The 23,288-nt window shown below is 44.9% G+C and overlaps 1 protein-coding gene across 5 annotated transcripts in view; it reads left to right on the top strand.

Moving 5' to 3' along the window:
* The window catches only part of KDM1B (lysine demethylase 1B), a 122,463-nt gene that overhangs the window by 63,688 nt on the left and 35,487 nt on the right, over positions 1 to 23,288 (top strand). For 4 of the 5 annotated variants that reach the window (XM_033934580.1, XM_033934581.1, XM_033934579.1 and 1 more), the window contains 2 exons: positions 11,297 to 11,424; positions 14,880 to 15,011. In XM_033934580.1, the coding sequence (XP_033790471.1) occupies positions 11,297 to 11,424; positions 14,880 to 15,011 (260 nt within the window). The remainder of the gene's footprint in view (positions 1 to 11,296; positions 11,425 to 14,879; positions 15,012 to 23,288) is intronic. The other variant, XM_033934583.1, reaches the window with a different exon arrangement.

Raw genomic sequence — 23,288 nt, 5'->3', positions numbered from 1 at the left:
AAATCACCTGACCCTCCAGTTGTCCTAGGTCAGTGGTCGGCAAACCGCGGCTCGCGAGCCGCATGTGGCTCTTTAGCCACTTGAGTGCAGCTCTGCACTTGCCTAGGGCCCGAAACTGTCAGAAGGGTCCCAGGGCTGGCGTAAGAGGGGGGAGCATAGATCTAAGGGGCCCTGCGATCCAAACTTCTTTATTAAACACCTAAATTTTCCTTTTCAGAGGGACCCCGACATGGCAGCTGTTCTCATAAACTGCCGGTAGCTGCCCCGAAGCTTTCCCTTTGCGGCGATCTGCCCTATCAGAAACGGGAAGTTGCAGCAGAGGGAAAACTTCGGGGCAGCCGCAGGCAGTTTGTGAGAATGGCTGCCATGTCGGGGTCCCTCTGAAAAGGAAAATTTTGGCTGGAGAGGGCAGTGATCTCTTGCCTTCCCTACTGCTCCTCCCCCGTACTGTCCAGCTTTCCCTCCCCTGCTGGCCAGAACTCCTCATCTTTCCCCCAAGAAATTCAACAGTTTTCCTTCCTCCCTCTTCGGCTGTAACAGCAGGTTAGTTTGTCTGCACAATATTCACTGCTGCTGTGCATCAGCGGGTCTGGCTCCCGGCACGATCTCAAAAAGCTGTGCACGCGCAGCTGCTGGAGTTGATCAATGTTCTCCTCTCAGAGGAGAAGATTGAACAACAGAGCATGCGCGCATGTGCTGCTCCCTGAAAGCGTGTGGCTGGCCGAAAAAGAAAGCCGGAAAACTCGGCATCCGAGGTAAGGTGAGGGTGCTGCTGTTCCCGGCTCACATTAGGAAGCGTCGAGAGTAGTTCCGCCCCCCCCCCCGGGCCCCTCGGGCGACTTCGTTGTGTGAAATGAAGTTCGTTATAGGGAGCAAGACAAAAAGTTCGTTATGCGCAGCGTTCGCTGTGCGAGGCGTCCGTTATGCGAGGCACCACTGTAAAATGGTTTGTTGCCCTTACAATTGTTCCTTTTATTTTTGCCCACTGCTTTCCTACTTCTTCTAGATCAGGGATAGCAATTCCAGACCTTGAGAGCCACAGGCAGGTCAGGTTTTCAAGATATCCACAATGAATATACTTTTCCCTCTAAATCCGCAGTTTCAGTATCCGCGGATTCGGTTATTCACGTTTTTTTGTTTTGGTTTGGTATTTTAAAATCAATTTTAATTTGGGGGGTCTATTTTTAAGCCCTCTGCGACTCCCCAGAACCTTACCTGGTGGTCTAGTGGGCTTTCGGGGCAGGAGCGATCTTCCTGTGGGGATGGAGAAAAGTTTGTCCCCGTGTCATTCTCTAGCAAAGGGGGCGATCTGCTCTTGCAGTGAGGCGGAAGCAGAAGAGGGTACAGCAGGCCCTGTACAGAGTAAATTTATTATGGTCTCTGCTCTGCCTCTTAGGGAGTGAGCCATGACATTATTTCCTTCTTCCCAATTTCCAGAAGTATCAGCAGAAATGAAGCACTGACTAAACTTATGCAGCAGTATACGCAAACATGTTTGACACAGTCCCTGCTTGACAGAGCTTAGAATTTATTTATGATGGACAAACAGAACAAATAAGAGATTAAGGAGTTTCTATTTATTTATTATGGACATGAATAAAGCATGAGTATTGAGCAGATTTAAATTTTAACCCCTTATTTGCCTGATACACATTGTTTTTAATAATTCCTATAAAAAATAGCCTCAAAAAGGTGGTTTTAAGCCTGGATTTGAATAGGGCCAAAGATATGGATCATGATGTACCAACTGAGTAAGTATATTCCAGGCATATGGTTCAGCAAGATGGAAGGAATGGATACTTTGTGGGACTTGTAGTAAAACTTGGAAATTCAGTTGCTACACAAGTAAATAAACAAGGAGAGAGATTAAATATACATGCAAAAGAACTTTCTGAATTAAAACAAGAAACTATAACAATTAAAACAGATCTACTGAAAGTTTCTACTGAATTGACTTCCAGGAAAAAAATCCAAGAAGCACTAATAATTGATAATACTTCTTTAAGAAAAAAATTGGAGGCTTTGGAAAATATGAGCAGAGCTAATTAGCTGTTGTTACTCCAATAGAGATGATAAAAAGATATTTTAAAGAAATTTTGAACATCCCGGAACAATCTATGCCTCCCCTTGTAAAAGCTTATTATTTACCTCAGAAATTAGATCCGCAACATTCTGGAAATGAAAATATATGAGAGACCCCACTAGGTGGCATTGATGAATTTTGAGAGCTAACCTCAAAGCTAAGTAGCTAATTAAATACGGAGAAAAACATATAAATTAATTGAATATAAGTTTAGAGAAAGATAATAAGCATGAAGTTTAAAAAGCAACATTTGTATGAATTATTGAAAGTACCATTAGTATGAATTATTGAAGCGGATTGTACGGTTTTGATAGAAATAAACAATAAAGTGGACTGACGAAGACATGAGATAGCTGGGCACAATTTATGGTCCAGTTATTTTCTGACGGTCCATACAAAAGAAAAGAAGAAACAAAAGAAAAATGTGTATATACAAACATATAGATATAAGAACATATCTGTAATTAGATTTAAAGAAGTATTCTCTTATCTGTATATATGATGCCGCAATATGTGAGCGGACATTGTATAGCTTCACAATGATATGAGAAGAATACAGGAGATAGTTAGTATTGTATATATATATGCTGAGAATTTCTACATTAACAGTTGGACAATATTCTTTAAGCGATTGCAAAAATATCCAATTTATTGGAGACATCAGATGTTTCTATTGCTTCTCTGGCAACACTCTTACTGACGGTAGCTCTTCAACCGGATAAAGAATGGATTTTGAAAATGTTCTTTAAGAATTGATCTAAGGAATTTTTGGGATATAAAATCCAAATATTTCCGGATTGTTACCAAATAGGTGTGTTGCCGGGTTTTTTTCAAGGGTCCTTTTATAAAAAATTAAATAGTGTTCTTACAAAATTTATTTGGCTAGGTAAAACTCCTAGAATTGCTTTAGTATCTCTACAAAAGCCGATTGCAGAGGGAGGGGTAAATTTTCCCAACTTTTATAGGTATCATCACTCCTATATTATGTGCCAGGGTATGTATTGGGTCCTCCCAGAGCTTATTGAAAATATCCCAGATTGGTTATGGTTGGAATGGTGCCTCATGTTTCCTCTGCGATTATGCCATGTTCTCAGTATCAAAATGCCTAGATTATATAAAGAAAATAGAATATTAGTAGATACATGGAAAACATTAAGATATGTGAGTAATTTAACACCTATTCCAATTCACAAATCAAACTATATGGCTGAACTCCAAGATTCAAATTGGCGGATTTAAGGTCTTCTGGAAGCACTGGATGATTGCAGGATTATGTGTATTAGATGATGTTATTTCTAATGGTAAGCTGCTTGATTTTTCACAGTTGCAACATAAATATGGCCTAAATAAAACACAAAGTTTTAGATGGATGCAACTGAAGCAGGCCATTCAGATGAATGGAAAAATCTTAATAATCAGTATAGCTTGGAGTTCTTATGCTTTCAGGTGGACTTCCTGGGGCACTAGGCCACGCAGTGGTATAATTTGTTAACTGGATTTATCAAAAAGAAACCAAAGACTGGTCTGAGAGACATTTGGAGCATTGAGATTAAGCATCAAATTACTGTGTCTCAATGGCCACAAATTTGGACTTGGAGGATGAGCTGTACAGTGTCTGCATCTATGAGACAAACTTGGTTTTTTCTGTTACATAGAGCATTATGGATCCTCGTTCGGTTACAAAAATTAGATAGCTCTAATTCTAATAGATGTTGGCATTGTCATCTCGAAGCAGGGACTTTAGATCATTTATTATTCTGTTGTCCATTTATTATGGATTTTTTGGAAATAAATTTGGGGCCAAATTAATTGTTTATTAGAAAAACCAGTGGCATTGACCTATGATACTATATTATTTGGCATGTCAGTGAGGGCAAAGAGTCAGATATCTTTGAACAATAATAAGCTTTTGCTTATAATGACAGGGGTTGCCATACAACAAATTACTTGTAACTGGAAGAATTGGAATAGACTGAATTATAATTTTTGGTGGAACTCATTGTGTCATATATATAAAATGGAAAGAGTAATAGCTACACAGCAGGGGTATTTAAGGAAATTTCAATATGTGTGGGAGCCGTTAACAAAATATTGTAATGAATAGATGCCATTTTTCCCTTAAATTTATAAGTTCAATATTCAGGGAGGGGGGGAATTTTAGTATATCATTTTCTATATAGGATATTAAATATTTGTTATGAAAGGGTGGGAAGGGAGGGAGATATGGTTATATGATTTGTATTATTGCTGAATATTAAAGGGTATATTTAATGTTAAAATGTTTTAACTTGTTGTCACACTTATTGTAAGTTTGAAAATGAATAAAGATTTTATCCCAGGACAAGCAGGCAGCATATTCTTAACGTATGGGTGACGTCACCGACGGAGCCCCGGTACGGACCTTTTTAACTAGAAAGTTCTAGTTGGCCGCACCGCGCATGCGCGAGTGCCTTCCCGCCCGACGGAGGAGTGCGTGGTCTCCAGTTTCTTCGTTTCCGCGGAGCGAAGAAGACGCATGTGGTATTCAACGGCTGTTGAACACTCCTTTTTTGCCTTCCCGCTCGCGTTATTCTAATTTTTTCTGCTTTTTTCCTTCGGGTTTTTCTGTTTTCTTTCTAATCTAAAAAAAAAAAAAAAACAACTTTATTTTTTCCTTTATTTTTCAACAGGCCCCGGCGGGGCCTGTTGCCATCATACAAGCCTCCGGCTTTGATTTCGCTGAGGCCGTATTCCCCTTCATGCCCCCTCAGCCGGGTTTTAAGAAGTGCCAGCGGTGTGCACGCCCGATTTCCCTTTCGGACCCACACAACTGGTGCCTACAGTGCTTGGGTCCGGAACATCGGGCTGACACCTGCACCCGCTGCGCGACTCTTCAAAAACGCACACTTAAAAATAGACAAATTCAGCAGAATCTCCTCTTCGGCACCGGTTCTGCTATGGATCCGACCCCGACGTCGACGGCACCGCCGAAATCGGCACCGTCAACATCGACACCACCTGATCCTTCTGCGGGGTCGATGGCGCCAGGTAAGCCGGCTAAGAAGCCTTCCACTTCCCTCGAGCGCCCTCCAGCCACGGCGGTGACACCGGTCCTTCCGACGTCCCGCAAGTCCCGTAAGCGCTCCGCTCCGATAACGGTGAGTGCCTCTTCATCGGCCTCCTCATCACCGGAGCGTAGAGCGGCACCTATGGTACCGAAGAAAAGTAAAACGGTACCGGTGCCCCCATTGGAGGACCGTATCTCGGCCATCCTCCAAACTAAATTACAGGAGCAACTCGAGCACCAGCTTCAGGAACTGCTTCCAACCCTGCTGGCACCACTCCTTCCGGTACCGGTCCGGCCCGAGCCTCGCACCACTACGCCAGTGGCCACCCCCTCGGTACCGATGAACACTTCGATGCCGGTCTTATCGGCACAGCCTACACTACAGACCTGCACGTCGGAGGACCCATCCTGAACCCAAGATCGACATCGATCGTCTCGGGACCGGGATCGACACCACTCCTCCCGGGACAGAGATCGGCACCGGTCTTCATCCCCCGGCACCGTATCCATGAGATCTGGCAAGTCCCTTTCTAAAACCCGCCATGCTGAGCCGGCCATCAGGGACCCTGACTTATGGGAGCAATCCCCACTCGGTACCGAGGAGGATGCCTCTTCCACTGATGAGGAACCCTCCATGGCTGAATCCACCTCCAAACCCGAGCAGTCCTCATTTACAAAATTCCTTCGGGAGATGTCTGGGGCTCTTTCCATCCCACTTGAGTCCGACTCCAAGAAGTCCCAGGCCTTTCTAGAAGCCTTGGATTTCGACCAACCCCCCAAGGAATTTCTTAAACTCCCCGTCCATGATATTCTGCGGGAGACGTTTTATAAAAACTTGGAGAACCCCCTTACTGTTCCAGGTGCCCCTAAGAAACTGGACAGTTTATACCGGGTCATCCCTATCCCGGGATTTGATAAACCCCAGTTGCCACATGAGAGCCTCCTGGTAGAATCCACTCTCAAGAAATCTCATGGTTCCAGTGTCTATGCCTCCACCCCTCCTGGCAGAGAGGGTAAAACAATGGATAAATTTGGAAAGCGCCTATACCAGAATGCCATGCTGGCTAGCAGAGCCAACAATTACTCATTTCATTTTTCTTTTTATATGAAATATCTGGTACAACAACTTTCTGCTCTGCAAAAGTACATCCCTGAACGCAAGGTCCCATTGTTTCAGCAACAGATTTCTACCCTCCTTCAGCTCAGGAAGTTCATGGTACGCTCAATCTATGACTCCTTCGAGCTCTCCTCCCGTGCCTCTGCTCTGGCAATTGCCATGCGACGCCTTGCCTGGCTGAGAGTATCTGACCTGGATGTCAACCACCAAGACCGCCTTGCCAACGCGCCCTGTCTTGGTGATGAACTTTTTGGGGAGTCTCTAGATACCACCACACAAAAACTTTCGGCTCATGAGACGAGATGGGACACCCTCATTAAGCCTAAAAAGAAGACTCCGCCGACACGACCATACAGACCTCAGTCTTCTTACCAACGTCGCTTTTCTGCTAGGCCACTGAATCCTCCTCAACAGCAATCTCGTCGGCCTCGCCAACAACAACAACAGCACTCTCAGGCTCGCTCGCAATCTCACCAGACAGCTAAGCCTCTCCCTCAAACTAAGCCTCCTCAGCCCTTTTGACTCCTTTCTCCAGGGCATAGCCAGTCTTCAACCCTCGCTGCCTCTGCCTCAACCTATCGGGGGCCGCCTCACCATCTTTCTACGGCGCTGGGAGGCCATCACATCAGACCTGTGGGTTCTAAACATCATCCGTCACGGATACTCACTAAGGTTTCAGACTCTTCCTCCAGACCATCCTCCCGTAGAGTCTGCTTCTCACTCCTCCCAGACTCCTCTCCTCCTCAGGGAGGTCCAATCCCTCCTCCTTCTCAATGCCATCGAAGAAGTTCCACCAGACCAAAGAGGTCAGGGATTTTACTCCCGCTACTTCTTGGTACCCAAGAAAACAGGGGATCTTCGTCCTATCCTCGATCTCAGGAACCTCAACAAGTGTTTGGTCAAGGAAAAATTCAGGATGCTCTCCCTTGCCACACTTTATCCTCTTCTGTCTCAACACGACTGGCTATGTTCCCTGGACCTCAAGGAGGCCTACACTCACATCCCAATCCATCAGGCTTCACGTCGCTACCTCCGATTCCAGATACTGAATCACCACTATCAGTACAAAGTGCTACCCTTTGGTCTCGCATCATCACCCAGGGTGTTCACCAAGTGCCTGATTGTGGTAGCGGCCTGTCTCAGGTCCCACAACCTTCAAGTGTTCCCCTACTTGGACGATTGGTTGGTGAAAGCAACAACCTCACCACTTGTGCTGCAATCAACTCACCACACCATCTCTTTCCTCCATCTCTTGGGGTTCGAGATCAATTATCCCAAGTCGCATCTGCTTCCCACGCAGCGCCTTCAGTTCATCGGAGCACTTCTCGATACCAACCTCATGAGAGCGTTCCTCCCTGCCGACCGGCACCGGACACTACTTCACCTCTGTCGACAGGTGCTCCTACAACCATCCATCCCTGCTCGCCAGATGATGATTCTTCTGGGTCACATGGCCTCGACAGTCCATGTAGTTCCGCTGGCGCGACTCCATCTGAGGATACCGCAATGGACCCTCGCCAACCAATGGTCACAGACCAGGGATCCTCTTTCTCATCCCATCTCTGTGACATCGTCTCTTCAGCGATCTCTTCAATGGTGGTTGAACTCCTCAAATCTTTCCAGGGGCCTCCTTTTGCATCCACCCCCTCATTCCATGATCATCACCACAGATGCCTCCCCCTATGCATGGGGAGCTCACATAGGGGATTTACGCACCCAGGGACTCTGGACCCCTCAGGAGCGCCAACATCACATCAATTTCCTGGAGCTCAGAGCCATGTTTTATGCTCTCAAGGCCTTCCAGCACCTTCTCTATCCTCAGGTTCTTCTCCTGTGCACGGACAACCAGGTCGCCATGTACTACATCAACAAGCAAGGCGGCACCGGATCTCGTCTCCTTTGTCAGGAGGCCCTCCGAATTTGGACCTGGGCCACAGCCCACAATCTTTACCTCAAAGCGGTCTATATCCAGGGCGAACAGAACTCCCTGGCCGACCAGCTCAGCCGCATCCTTCAACCTCACGAGTGGACCCTGGATCCTCCCACTCTCCACTCCATCTTTGCTCGCTGGGGCACTCCGCAGGTGGACCTCTTTGCAGCTCCTCACAACCATCAGCTGCCCCAGTTCTGCTCCAGACTCTTCTCTCCACATCGTCTGGCCCCGGATGCATTCCTGCTCGACTGGACGGATCGGTTCCTCTATGCCTTCCCTCCACTTCCTCTGATGTTGCGGACTCTGTTCAAACTCCGCAAGGACAGAGCCACCATGATTCTCATCGCCCCTCGGTGGCCCAGGCAACACTGGTTCTCCCTTCTACTTCAACTCAGCTCCAGGGAGCCCATTCCTCTTCCTGTATTTCCATCTCTGCTTACACAGCAACGTCAGTCTCTGCTACATCCCAATCTGTCTTCCCTCCACCTGACAGCTTGGTTTCTCTCGGGCTGACCTCTCCAGGAAACCTGTCTCAGCCTGTCCGTCGCATTTTGGAGGCCTCCAGGAAACCCTCCACACTCCAATGTTACCATCAGAAATGGACCCGGTTCTCCTCTTGGTGCCTCCTGCATCATCACAATCCCACCTCATTGGCCGTGGAGACTGTACTGGACTATTTGCTCTCTCTGTCTAACGCTGGTCTCAAGTCTACCTCAATCAGAGTCCACCTCAGCGCTATCACTGCTTTTCACGAGCCTATCCTTGGAAAACCCCTCACGGCTCATCCTCTGGTTTCCCGGTTCATGAGAGGCCTCTTCAATATCAAACCACCTCTTCAGCCTCCCCCGGTTGTCTGGGACCTCAATGTGGTTTTGTCAGCCCTCATGAAACCCCCCTTTGAGCCGCTTGCTACTACCTCGCTCAAACTTCTCACATGGAAGGTGCTTTTCCTCATTGCCATCACCTCTGCCAGGAGGGTTAGTGAGCTACATGCACTGGTCGCCGATCCACCGTTCACTGTCTTTCACCACGACAAGGTGGTTCTGCGTACCCATCCAAAATTCCTTCCTAAAGTGGTTTCAGCCTTTCACCTCAACCAGTCCATCGTGTTACCTGTCTTCTTCCCTAAACCACATTCTCATCCTGGGGAACAGGCTCTGCACACGCTGGATTGTAAGCGTGCCCTGGCGTACTACCTTGACCGTACCAGGGCGCACCGCACCTCTCCTCAACTCTTTCTGACCTTCGATCCTAACCGTCGGGGTCACCCTGTATCTAAACGAACGCTGTCCAATTGGCTTGCTGCCTGTATTGCGTTCTGTTATGCTCGGGCCGGCCTGTCACTGGAAGGAGCTGTCACGGCCCATAAAGTCAGGGCTATGGCTGCCTCTGTGGCTTTCCTCCGTTCCACGCCCATTGAGGAAATCTGCAGGGCGGCCACTTGGTCTTCAGTTCACACATTCACTACTCACTACTGTCTGGATGCCTTCTCCAGACGGGATGGGCACTTCGGCCAATCTGTACTTCAGAATTTATTTTCCTAATGGCCAACCATCCCTCCTCCCTCTCTGTTAGCTTAGAGGTCACCCATACGTTAAGAATATGCTGCCTGCTTGTCCTGGGATAAAGCACAGTTACTTACCGTAACAGGTGTTATCCAGGGACAGCAGGCAGATATTCTTACGACCCACCCACCTCCCCGGGTTGGCTTCTTAGCTGGCTTATCCTAACTGGAGACCACGCACTCCTCCGTCGGGCGGGAAGGCACTCGCGCATGCGCGGTGCGGCCAACTAGAACTTTCTAGTTAAAAAGGTCCGTACCGGGGCTCCGTCGGTGACGTCACCCATACGTTAAGAATATCTGCCTGCTGTCCCTGGATAACACCTGTTACGGTAAGTAACTGTGCTTTATTAAAAAAAAAAAAGGGATTGATATTCTTTGTTTCCTTTTGTAATCACTCTGAAGTAATCTTGAATCTCCAATTTGAGGATCTGAGACATATTAGCATATTGTTTGTTTCCTTTGTTTAATTTGTGATATAATTCAAGATACTTGCTTAATCTTTCTTTCTGTACAAGTGTTAAATGCTTGAAATTATTTTGAAAAGTATAAATAATAAAGATGGAAGGAATGGAGTCTAGTCTTGGTCAGTGGAGAAGGAGAGGGATATGGGTATAGAAGGGTAGCTTCACATCTGTCTGTTTTTTTCACTCTTAATGGGATCTGGTTCTGCTGCTTCCTCTCACTCCTTTAGGATGTCCACATTGAATATGCATGAAATACATTTGCATATCACAACAAACCAGTCTATGTTTATTTTATGCATGTTCATTTGGATATTCAGAAAACACCTCTAGCTATGAGGTCACCAGGGCAAGTTTGAGAAGCTTTGGATCAAAAGGAAAGTCAGTGGCTGTTGCTGTATCAAGAACATGGCTTGGGTATTTCCTGCCATTTTTTTCCCTACAGAAATATAGAAGAGCTAGAGTTTTTCCATCATGCTAGTAAAATTGTCCTCTTATATCTTGAAAACTATTAGAGTCACCAGGATAGATTTGGGAAACCTGGCTTTAATTTCTGTTGTAGGAGCAGTAAAACAGCTATTTTTAATCCATCAGAAAGACAACTGCTTACCTTTATCTTGAAGAAAATCTCCCAGGAAAATGTGTTGCTTATCTACACTAAAAAAGTACATGTAAAACGTACCTCTACTGAACGAGGCCAAGGATTGAGGGGCAGCACCAGAACTGCAATGTGTGAAAACATGTGAGATAATTGCTTGGTTGAACCTGTAAGATCAGGTGCTATATATCCTGATGATCAGACTGGGAGTAAAGTAGCATAGAACTGAAGTTGGTTTCACTTCTTACTAAGGTGGGGTAGGGGTTTATGTTTGAGAAAAGAGTGAGAGAAAGCCCTAGCTGTAAAATTAATTTTTACTTTTCCTTAAGGATTCTAAAGTGTGGAGAGGTAGATTAAAAATGTGTGACAGAGATGTAGAATGTTCACACACTGCGTTTCTTGACATTATTAATGGGCAAAGGGGATACAAAAATGCATAAAAGTTTGAGAAAGTTAATAAATTTGAATGTATTTATGTTAATTTTTTTTGACAGAAAAAATACAGGAAATCTACAAAGCCTTTGTTCAAGAATCAGGTATCCAGTTTACCGAGCTAGAGGAAAAGGTGTTACAGTTTCATCTAAGTAATCTAGAGTACGCCTGTGGCAGTAGCCTTTCTCAGGTAGGTTTAACTTGTACCCAAAAAGGGAAGTATGTCCGAGTCCAATTTCTTTTTGTGGTCATCTTAGATTAGAATTGTATAACAACTTTTATATCAACTTCCTTTCCAAATAATTATTTCTCTCAATGGAGCAAAATCAGCAAGGGTCAACAACTTTAATCTCAAACATTTATATATACACATATGTGTTTGTATATCTATATTTTTCTTTTCTTTTCTTTTTTTGAGCATTTTATGAAGTGTTTTCCACATATTCTACATGTGGAAAATGGCTCTTTGACTTAAGTTGTACACTAGAAACAAAGAGTGGAGTCTCAATGCTTTTAACAACCATGGCGGTCCAAAGCACAAATAGATAAGAAAGAGTCACTATTTCAAAGACTTTAGAAAAATGTTGAAAACATATCTTTTTTGGTAAATATCATGACTAATCCACTGTGAACTATCACATTTTAGTATCTTCTGATCTATTCAGCTTTCAGATAATTGTTGAAAATTATATTTTTGGTTAAATTTCATGACTGATTGTGATCTACTACATTGTTAGTAATTCTTGATCTGTAAACTGCACAGAACTGTGAGGTCGCTGCAATATATAAAAATCTATATTATGTTAAGTTACTTTGGGGAGTAGTAAGTGGGAGAGAGGCCTGGAAAACTGTTAAGTCAGGCTAAGCGCACTATACTTCAATGAGGTGTGAATTTTCTCATCCTAAGTGAAAAGCTCTCCTTGAGGAGAGACCTCTGGCTGGTTTCAGCCTCTTAGTTTGAGACTGAACTCTGAGGACTTTCTTAGAGATCAGGTGCCTTACAGATGAGCCTGCCATAGACTTTGGAGGCCAGAGTGAGCATGAACTGGTGGCTTTGTCCTCAATCACTTTGCCAGGGTGTTCTCTTACGTATTACCTCCTGGATTGTGGTAACGACAGATGTCAGCCTTCAGGGCTGGGGAGCTCACTGCAATCGTCATCCCCTTCAAGGCTGTTGAACTCGTCTCTGAGACAGTGGTCAATCTACCATTTGGAGCTCCGGGTCATTCATCTGTCCTTGAGAGACTTGCAGAGAACCCTGGAGGAACAGGTGATCCGGGTCTTCTCTGACAAGGCGATGGCAGTGGTGTATGTCAGTTGCCAGGGAGGAACCAAGAACTCTCCATAGGCTCAGGAAGCCCGCCTTGTTTTCCTTTGGGCAGAACGTCATCTGGCGCTGATGGCAGCATATTTGGCCAGAGTTGGACATCGTTCAAGCAGGCTTCCTCAGCTGTCAGACTCTGGATCCGGGTGAGTGGGTCCTGTCGCAGGAAGTATTTCAGACAGTTGTGAGGTGCTGGGAGCAGCCCCACTTTGACCTCATGGCCATGGTGAGAAACAAGAAGCACAGCACTTTTTCAGTTACAGATCTGAGCCTGGAAGCGAGGGGCTCAATTCTCTAATGCAACCATGGCCTCAAGGAGCTCTTCTATAAGTCTTCCTTGGCCGATGATCGGCCAGGGCATCCCGGGTGTGTCATTCTAGTGGCTCCCGATTGGCCTCGAAGACCGTAGTACGCGGATCTGATATGGCTGCATGTGGGAGGCAGTCTGCGCCTGAGCATCTATCCAGACCTTCTCGCTCAGGGCCCGGTGGCCAAGGGAGATCTGGGTTGCTTTGCTCTTACGGCTTGGTTCTTGAGTGCGCGGCCTTATTGGATACACTTCTCAGGTCAAGACCGGGTGAACCCTTATTCTGCTCCGGTAGTGCAGATTCTTGCTTTTCTCCAATCTGGTCTGGATAAAGAGATCACTGTGGCATCTATGTGGGTTCAGCTGTCCAGACTGTCCTGTTTTTAATCCCGGGACAGTTGATTCTCTTTGTCATCGGATCTAGATGTTGCTCATTTTTTGAAGGGGGCTCTTCAGGTCTGGTCGCCTGTTAAGAATCCATTCCCAGCCTGAGACTTTAATGTGGTGTTGTCTGGCCTTGCCAGAACTCCCTTTGCCTCTTCGGATGCTTCCCTTTTAGATTTAACTCTCGACTTGTTTTTCTAGTCACCATCACTTCTGTCCGTAGGGTTTTCGAAGTACAGGCGTTGTCTTGTCAAGACCCCTTTCTCTGAATTTCAGAGGCTGGGGTTTCTCTGCAGACAGTTCCTTCCTGTTTGTTGAAGGTGGTTTTGGCTTTCCATGTCAATCAGGAAGTGTGCTTGCCTGCTTTTCAGCCAACAGGTTCCAAACATCAGGATAGACTGTTGAAGAAATTGGACTTGCGCAGGGTTCTCCTGCGTTATTTGGATGTCACTAATGAGTTTCTCCGTTCTTCTTTCATCTGACGGATGAAGATTAAAGCAAGTTTTGCTTTTCTGACCATTTGTTTGTGCTGACTCATTCACTCCAACGGAGTGCTCCCTCTTCTAAGGCCACAATCTCCAAGCAGCCATTTCGTCCACCTACATTCTTGTGGGGAAACAGTCCACTGTTCAGGTGCATTCTATCAGGAGTGTGGCTTCTTCGTGGACCAAAGCTAGATCCATTCCTCCTGTGGAGATTTGCAGGGCGGTGACATAGTCTTCGCTTCACACGTTTGCAAAGTTCTACAGAGTGGATGTTGCTGCCAGGCAAGACTCGGCCTTCGGGTCCTCAGTCTTAAGGGCCAGTGCAGCAAGCCCACCCTCGCTCTTTGGGGAGACTGCTTTTGTACATTCCTATGGTCTAGAATGTCTCACCTATTGCACTGGAAAAAGATATTATGTACGTACCCTGGTAAGCTCTTTTCCAGTAGGTAGGTGAGACATTCTAGACCCCCCCCTGCCCTGTCCTTGCTGTGCCTGCTTTCAGAATTTGTAAATATGTTCAACCTGTTGAGGGAGTAGTTCTGAGCTCCTTTGAAGCCTATGTTGGCGGTTAATGGTATGGTACTGTTTAGTTATTTTGAGCAGAACAATGGTTTGACCTGTTACAAGTGACTCTACTTTACATGTATGGGTGTCTCTCTATGCTTGGATATTGACTGCAGAAGGTGCTAAACTAGTCTGGGAAGGCAAAGTGAAGAATCTGGAGTGAATTCCTTCTGTAGCATGCGAGTAAAGGGAAATAACCCTGTGGTCTAGAATGTCTCACCTATCTACTGGAAAAGAGTTTATATAATCTTTTCCTCTTGTATTTTTATTAACAACGATGAAATAATATAGGGATTTTTTTTTCTTTGTTCAGTTGCAAATTGTAGTGTTCAGTTTGTGTCACACTTAACAGATAATTTTCATGTCGCAACAGAAGAAAGGTTAAGAACTACTGTTACAAGTACGTTCTGAAAGAAAAGCTTTTTTTCCTCGCTGTTTGCAATTGTTCCTCAGTAATCTTCATGTTATGATACCTATTGATTTCTTATTTTTACTGTTAGTATCTGAGTTAATTTTCATGTAGAGTACAATGTTATAAATTTTATATGCAGTTCATGGGGTATCCTGGGTTTTATTCACAGGTATCGGCTCGTTCTTGGGACCATAATGAATTTTTTGCCCAGTTTGCTGGAGATCACACACTTCTAACAGCAGGATATTCTACCATAATGGATAAGCTAGCTGAAGGATTAGATATTCGACTGAAGTCTCCTGTGAGTCTTGGAACTGAAATTGATGTGCCGGTTGTATTTATTCATGCTGAATAAGTATAAAGGAATAAATAGTGTAAATTGGGTGGTAAATTTGAAGAACAAAGGCAACCATCATTAAATTTTGTGGGGATATACTGTGGAAGGGGAAAATGCATTTACAGGCTGAGGAAGGAGTGTGAGGTAGAGAGTTGCGCAGGAACAGAAATCAAATCTATCCCCGCTGGAATCAGATCTGTCCCCACTGGAATTGAATCCGTCCCCGCCCATCCCTGCTGGAATTCAATCCATTCCCGTCTGTCTCTATAAACTTCAGAAGTAGTTATTTCACTAAATTATGCTACTAAATTAGAAGCTCTGGTAGAAACCCATTTACAAATAAGCAAAGACACTTTTTACATTTGGAAATAGTAATTGGGAAGAATGCATACTCTGTAAATAAGTGTCTGCCAGAGCTTCTAATGTAAATATAAAATATAAATTCCCCAACTGATGAGGACCCTCAAGCTATGTCAGCTGAAGACTTCCTCTGAAGGTAGCCAAAAATTCCTTTTACCAAGCTTGGCAGGCAGGCAGCAGCAAGGTCCCTAAGCCACAGATGCTGGCACCTCAGTGACTCAAGGATGCTGCCAACGACTGCAACATTTGGTAGAAGGGAGTTCTAGCCACCTTTTGAGGAGGTCCTCTGCTGGCAGTGTTTGGGGATACTCACCAGCTACAGCAAAGGTCAGCAAGTACTTCAACACTGGTGAAATAAAACTAGAAATGCATTTCCTTTTCTGTTGAACACAATAAGAACATAAGAATAGCCTTACTGGGTCAAATCAATAGTTCATCAAGCCCAGTAGCCTGTTCTCACGGTGGCCAATCCTGATCACTAGTACCTGTCCAAACCCAAGGTGTAGCAATATTCCATGCTTCCAATACAGGGCAAGCAGTGGCTTCCCCCAATCCTCTCTCAATAACAGCTTATGGACTTTCCCTCCAGGAACTTGTCCAAACCTTTCTTAAAATCAGCTATGCTATCCGCTCTTACGCGTTCCAGAGCTTAACTATTCTCTGAGTGAAAAAAAAAATTCCTCCAATTGGTTTTAAAAGTATTTCCCTGTAACTATCGAGTGTCCCCTAGTCTTTGTAATTTTTGACGGAGTGAAAAATCGATCAACTTGTACCCATTCTACTCCACTCAGGATTTTGTAGAGTTCAATCATATCTCCCCTCAGCCGTCTCTTTTCCAAGCTGAAGAGCCCTAACCGTTTTAGTCTTTCCTCATACAAGAGGAGTTCCATCCCCTTTATCATCTTGGTCACTATTCTTTGAACCTTTTCTAGTGCCGCTATATCTTTCTTGAGTTAAGGAGACCAGAATTGAACGCAATACTCCAGGTGAGGTCACACCATGAAGTGATATGGGGCATTATAATATTCTTAGTCTTGTTAACCATTCCTTTTTTAATAATTCCTAGCATCCTATTTGCTTTATGGCTACCGCTGCACATTGGGTGGAAGATTTCATCGTATTGTCTACAATGACACCCAGATCCTTTTTCTTGGGCACTAATCCCCAAGGTGGACCCTAGCATCTGGTAACTGTGATTTAGGTTATCCTTTCCAATGTGCATCACTTTGCATTTGTCCACATTAAATTTCATCTGCCATTTGGACACCCAGTCTTCCAATTTCCTAAGGTCTGCCTGCAATTTTGCACAATCCGCATGCATTTTAACAACTTTGAACAGTTTAGTGTCATCTGCAAATTTAATCACCTCACTCGTCATTCCAATTTCCAGATCATTTATAAATAAGCTAAATAGCACCGGTCCCAGTACAGACTCCTGCGGCATTCCACTGTTTACTCTCCTCCATCGAGAAAAATGACCATTTAACCCTACCCTCTGTTTTCTATCCGATAACCAATTCCTAATCCACAACTGAACTTTGCCACCTATCACATGACACTTTAATTTTCTCAGGAGCCTCTCATGAGGAACTTTATCCAAAGCTATTCCAACCGGCTCTCCTTTATCCACATGTTTATTCACACCTTCAAAGAAGTCAAGCAAATTGGTGAGGCAAGATCTCCCTCGGCTGAACCCATGCTGACTCCGTCTCATTAAATTATGCTTGTCTACGTGTTCCACAGTTTTATTTTTTTATAATAGTTTCTACCATTTTGCCTGGCACCAAAGCGAAGCTTAACGGTCTGTAATTTCCCGGATCTCCCCTGGAGCCCTTTTTAAAAATCAGCGTAACATTGGCCACCCTCCAATCTTCAGGTACTACAGGCGATTTTAGCAACAGGTATCACTAACAGCAGGTCAGCAATTTCATTTCTGAGTTCTTTTAATACCCAGGGATGTATACCATCCAGTCCTGGCAATTTATTATTTTTCAACTTGTCGATTTGGCTCAGTACATCTTCCAGATTCACCGAGATTTCTTTCAGTCCCTCCGCATCATCACCCTTGAAAACCATTTCCGGTTCAGGTAGATCTCTTACATCTTCTTCCTTAAAGACCGAAGCAAAGAATTAATTCAGTCTTTCCGCTATGGCCTTATCTTCCCTGAGCGCCCCTTTCGCTCCTTGATCATCCAACGGTCCCACAGATTTCCTCACAGGTTTTCTGCTTCTGATGTACCTAAAAAATTTGCGATGAGTTTTTTGCCTTTTTTGCAAGTTTCTCTTCATATTCTTTCTTAGCTATCTTTATCAATGCTTTGCATCTAACTTGCCAGTGCTTGTGTTTCTTCTTATTTTCTTCATTCGGATCTTTTTTCCATTCTTTAAAGCATGTATTTTTGGCTCAAATAGCCTCTTTCACTTCACCTTTTTAACCACGTCAGCTCTTGTTTCCACCTTTGCTGATACGTGGAAAAAATCTGGTCTGGGCTTCCACGACGGTATTTATAAATAACATCCACGCCTAGTTTACAATCCTAACCTTTGCAACTTATCCTTTTAACTTCTTTTTAACCATTTTCCTCATTTATCATAGTCTCCCTTTCGAAAATTAAACGCCCCCTACAGTAGATTTCTTTTGCGACGTTACTCCCGGTATCAACTTAAATTTGATCAAGTACTCAACTTTCATGGTGCTGACTTTAAACGCATGGAGATTTTGTCCATCAGACACTGCAAAACCAAGCTGTGGCTGATAATGCGGAAGCTATGTGGTCAACCTTGAAATCTACCCTACACGTAGCAACGAACCGCTACATAAAATCAGCAAGCAAACGGCGAAGAAACAATAGACCCCAATGGTTCACCGCAGAGATCTCAGACCTCATTAAAGAAAAGAAACAAGCATTCATTTCCTGCAAAAATTCGGAGACAAGGGAGGCTAAATTAGAATACAAGGCCAAGTCTACAGTGGTGAAAGCGGCAGTCAGAGAGCCAAGCATCGAGTTGAAGTAAACCTTGCAAGGAACATTAAGAAAGGGGACAAATCCTTCTTCAGGTATATTAGTGACAGAAAAAGAAACACTGATGGGATAGTGCGCTTAAGGAAACCAGACGGGAATTATGTAGAATCAGATTCAGACAAAGCCGAACTACTAAATGAATACTTCTGCTCGGTCTTCACCTGCGAGGCACCGGGGTCCGGTCCACAGTTGCCGGCAAAGCAATGTTCAGAAGACCCGTTTCGGAATTTTGAGTTTACTTCCGGAGATGTCTACGACGAATTATCAAGACTCAAGGTGAACAAAGCAATGGGCCCGGACAATATACATCTGAGAATGCTCAATGAGCTCAGAGATGTCCTAGCGCAACCGTTATCTGTACTCTTTAATCTCTCCCTGAGTACAGGAAGAGTTCCCTTGGACTGGAAAACAGCTAATGTCATTCTGCTGCACAAAAAGGGTTGCAGGACAGAGGCTGCGAATTACAGACCGGTGAGTCTCACATCGATAGTGTGTAAAATCATGGAAACACTAATCAAACGCAAGCTAGACACGATCCTGGATGAGAAGAATCTACGTGATCCCCACCAACATGGGTTCACCAAGGGTAGGTCCTGCCAATCCAACCTCATCAGTTTCTTTGACTGGGTAACAAGAAAATTGGATCTGGGTGAGTCCCTGGACGTAGTGTATTTGGACTTCAGCAAAGCTTTTGATAGCGTCCCCCACTGCAGGTTATTGAGCAAAATGAAATTGATGGGATTAAGTGACACACTAACCGCATGGGTCAAAGATTGGCTGAATGATAGACTTCAGAGAGTGGTGGTTAACGGTACCCTCTCTAAAATGTCGGAGGTGACCAGTGGTGTGCCGCAGGGCTCGGTCTTGGGCCCGATCCTTTTCAACATATTTGTAAGAGACATGACTCAGGGGCTTCAAGGTAAAATAACTTTATTCGCTGATGATGCCAAACTATGTAACATTGTAAGTGACAGCAGTTTGTCTGACAGCATGACGCTAGACCTGCTTTTATTGGAACATTGGTCCTCGACCTGGCAGCTTAGTTTTAACGCTAAAAAATGCAAGGTCATGCACCTTGGCAACAATAATCCGTGTAGAACGTACACATTGAATGGAGAAACCTTGGCAAGGACTGAAGCAGAACGAGATTTGGGAGTAATCATTAGTGAAGACATGAAAACTGCCAATCAAGTGGAGAAGGCTTCTTCCAAGGCCAGGCAAATGCTGGGTTGTATCTGGAGAAGCTTTGTTAGTCGGAAACCCAATGTCATAATGCCATTGTACAGAACCATGGTGAGACCTCATCTGGAGTACTGCGTACAGTTTTGGAGGCCACATTACCGTAAGGATGTGCTGAAGGTTGAGTCGGTTCAGCGAATAGCCACCAGGATGGTCTCGGGACTCAAAGATCTATCGTACGAAGAAAGGCTAAACAAATTGCGGCTATACTCTCTCGAAGAACGTAGGGAGAGGGGAGACATGATTGAGACGTTTAAGTATATCACTGGTCGTACTGAGGTAGAAGATTATATTTTCTTTCTGAGAGGACCTTCGGCCACAAGAGGGCACCCGCTGAAAATAAAGGGCGGGAAGTTTCATGGCGATACCAGGAAGTACTTCTTCACCGAAAGAGTGGTTGGTAATTGGAATGAGCTTCCAGCACAGGTTATCGAGGCCAGTAGCGTGCCAGATTTTAAGAACAGATGGGATGCCCATGTTGGATCTCTAAGAGGGAATGGGACATCAGAGTGTGATCTCTCACAGGGTAGTTAGGATGGTGGGTGGGTCAATGGAGTGGGCAGACTTGATGGGCCTTTTCTGCAGTCACTTTTCTATGTTTCTATGTTATGATCACTGTTTCCCAGCGGACCCAACACAGTTACTCCTGTACTATGTCTTGCATTCAACTAAGGACCAAATCTAAAATAGCACCCTCTGTTGCCGGTTCCCAGACCAGTTGCTCAAAGAAACAGTCATTTATCTAAGAATTTTACCTCCCTAGCACTTCCTGATGTAACATTTAGCCAGTCAATGTTGGGGTAATTGAAATCACCCATTTCTCCAGCTTTCCTAATCTCTGAAAACATTTCTTCATCTGTCTGCTCATTTTGTCCCGGGGGCCGGTAGTATAACCCAACCTTTATATTCCTTCCCTTCACACATGGAATTTCTATCCATAAGGATTCCACACTGCTAACTATGCCATGCAGAATTTTATTTTATTTGATTCAGTTCCCTCTTTGACATATATACATTTCCCAAAGCTAATGTATTTCAGTCAATAAATTCCTTTTTTTACTTTTGTTGTCTGGAGACTCATTTTTCCATGAAGTTGGTTCCAGTTTCTCTTCTGCTTTCTTGTCTTCTGCAAATTTTTCTTCGGTTGCTGTCCATTGGTTTTTCCTACCATGATCCAGCATTTCTCCCTCTCTTCTCTCCCTCCCATTGTACAGCATCCTCACTCCCTCTTTTTCTCCTCCCCACCCCTGTACAACATTTCTTCCTCTCTCTCCTCCATCCCCATATGCAACATCTCTCTCTCTCTCACTGTCCATTCTCTCTCTCTTGCTGCAAGAAGAGTTGTGAACAATAGAGAGGGATCCAGGTTGCATCTCTTCCACCTCGTCTATTGCCACATCCAACAATTTCTCTCTCTCTCATAAGAACATAAGCAATGCCTCCGCTGGGTCAGACCTGAGGTCCATCGTGCCCAGCAGCCCGCTCACGCGGCGGCCCAACAGGTCCAGGACCTGTGAAGTAATCCTCTATCTATACCCTTCTATCCCCTTTTCCAGCAGGAAATTGTTCAATCCTTTCTTAAACCCCAGTACCATACTCTCATACCCTGGACCATATGCAGCATATTTCAACCCTGCCCACTGGTTTTATGACAAGCATTTCTCCTTCTATCACCCCTTTCCAGTACCATGCCGCATATCTTCCACCCAATTTACACCTCCATTCCCTCCACCACAATATCCAACATTCCTACCTCTTGCATTTCTTTTCATCTGTCCCATCCTTCTCTTCCTGTTGGGAGGGGCCTTAGGCTCCTTCCCGTGCATCACATGATGCACTGGGGTGGGGCCTAAGGCCCACATTCGCAGTGCGTCATCAGGGGAGCAGGAGGACTTTGCGGTTCCTCCTGCTCCGGAAGATGTCGCTGGAGGCCTAAGAAGCAGGAGGGACTGACCAACCCTCCTGCTTCCAACTGTTAGGTACAGGGGGGATGTCGGATCAGGATGGGTCGGGCCAGGCCCGACCAGGGGTGGGCCGGGCAGGTCGGGGTGGTGCAGTATGCCAGTCGGGGGTGCTGCGGTGTGCCAGTTGGGAGTGGGCCAGGCTGGGGGTGTGAGTCGTGTGCCAGTCGGGGTGACTCAGTGGCGGGAGGGCAGCCTCGTGTGGTGGCAGGAGTGAGTGGACATCCCTACTGCTATTTGTGGGTCACGGGGGGGATCGTTTGTGGGTGAGGCAGCCGGGAGGGCGGGGGGGTGTCGGGCAGGGACAGAGTGTGTCGGGCCGGTGCCTGATTTCTGTTTCCTGCTCGCCGGACTCTCCTGCTCTCTGCCACCGTTCCCCGCAGTGCAGGCCCGCTTTAAAACCACGGGCTTGCATTGCAGGGAACGACGGCAGAGAGCAGGAGAGTTCGGGAATAGGTAAGAGAGATCTGGGCTGGGCTGAGCCCTGACAGCAGTGACAGGAGGCTGCTTCTCCTGTCACTACTGTCAGTGTGCGCATGAGCGGGGATCGCTCTGGCCGTGGGTAGGGGGTGTGCTAACGATCGTCCCCATTTGCATGCAGGCCTTTACTGAATCAGTCGGCCAGCATGCAAACGGAAATGGATCGTGCACGGTTTGGAGGTTTAGTAAATCCCGACCTTTATATCCACCACCTCTACTGGGAGACTATTCCATGCATCTACCACCCTTTCTGTAAAAAAGTATTTCCTTAGATTACTCCTGAGCCTATCACCTCTTAACCTCATTCTCTGCCCTCTCACTCTGGGGTTTCCTTTCAATTGAAAGAGAGACTACTCATGTGTATTTGTCACATGGGTTTTTAAACATATCTCATCTTATCTCCCCTCTCCTGCCTTTCCTCCAAAGACTTGATGCAACTATGTTTTAGAGATTCACTTTCTAAGGCAGTGTCCCTTGTGTTTTTATTGTTTTGTGAACACTTTGGCCCACATCATATGGCTTTTCTTCAACAATGGCTTCATTTTGCTGCGGTCCCTTACAGATCATGTTTGTGGAATAATTTTGAAATTGTTCAATAGTAAACTCTTTCCCCACTTTCAGTCAGAGACCTCTTTCAAGTTGATCTTAGGCCCCATTATCACCTTTTTTCAACAACCTATGCTGACTTGAGTCATTGTCTGGTACCAAACTGTTTGTACTTTACAATAAGTGGACCTGACAGTGCTCCAAGGAATATTAAAACAAAATTTAATTTTTCTTATAACCATCACCTGTTTTTATAACTTAATCACCATAGCTACTGTGACAGAAAACAGGTAGCTTTATTTAACTTATTATGGACCTTGTTAAGCTAGGTTTTTGAATAGGAACTAGTTTGGGTTTGCTATAACAAAGGGTATAAAAGACATTTTTGTTTCTTAATTATTATTTGAATATTTTTATAATTGTTCATTCATGTTGAAAGTATAGATTGTTATGTAGCTCAGTAAAACAGCTTCCTATTTTAATTCATTTCAAACTGTATTTTACAGTAGACAGCATAATGTGAAAAATGTATAAGGATATGAAGTCTCTTGCAGGCAGTGTAATTGTATCACATAAATGTTCACCCGGGGAAGGACATCATCACTATAATCATTGAAATCTGCCTTTGAGTG

The sequence above is a fragment of the Geotrypetes seraphini genome, chromosome 2, assembly GCF_902459505.1.
Source record: "Geotrypetes seraphini chromosome 2, aGeoSer1.1, whole genome shotgun sequence".
Lineage (NCBI taxonomy): Eukaryota > Metazoa > Chordata > Amphibia > Gymnophiona > Dermophiidae > Geotrypetes > Geotrypetes seraphini.
Note: the sequence above shows the minus strand (reverse complement) of the source record. Positions and strands in the feature narration are given on the sequence as shown.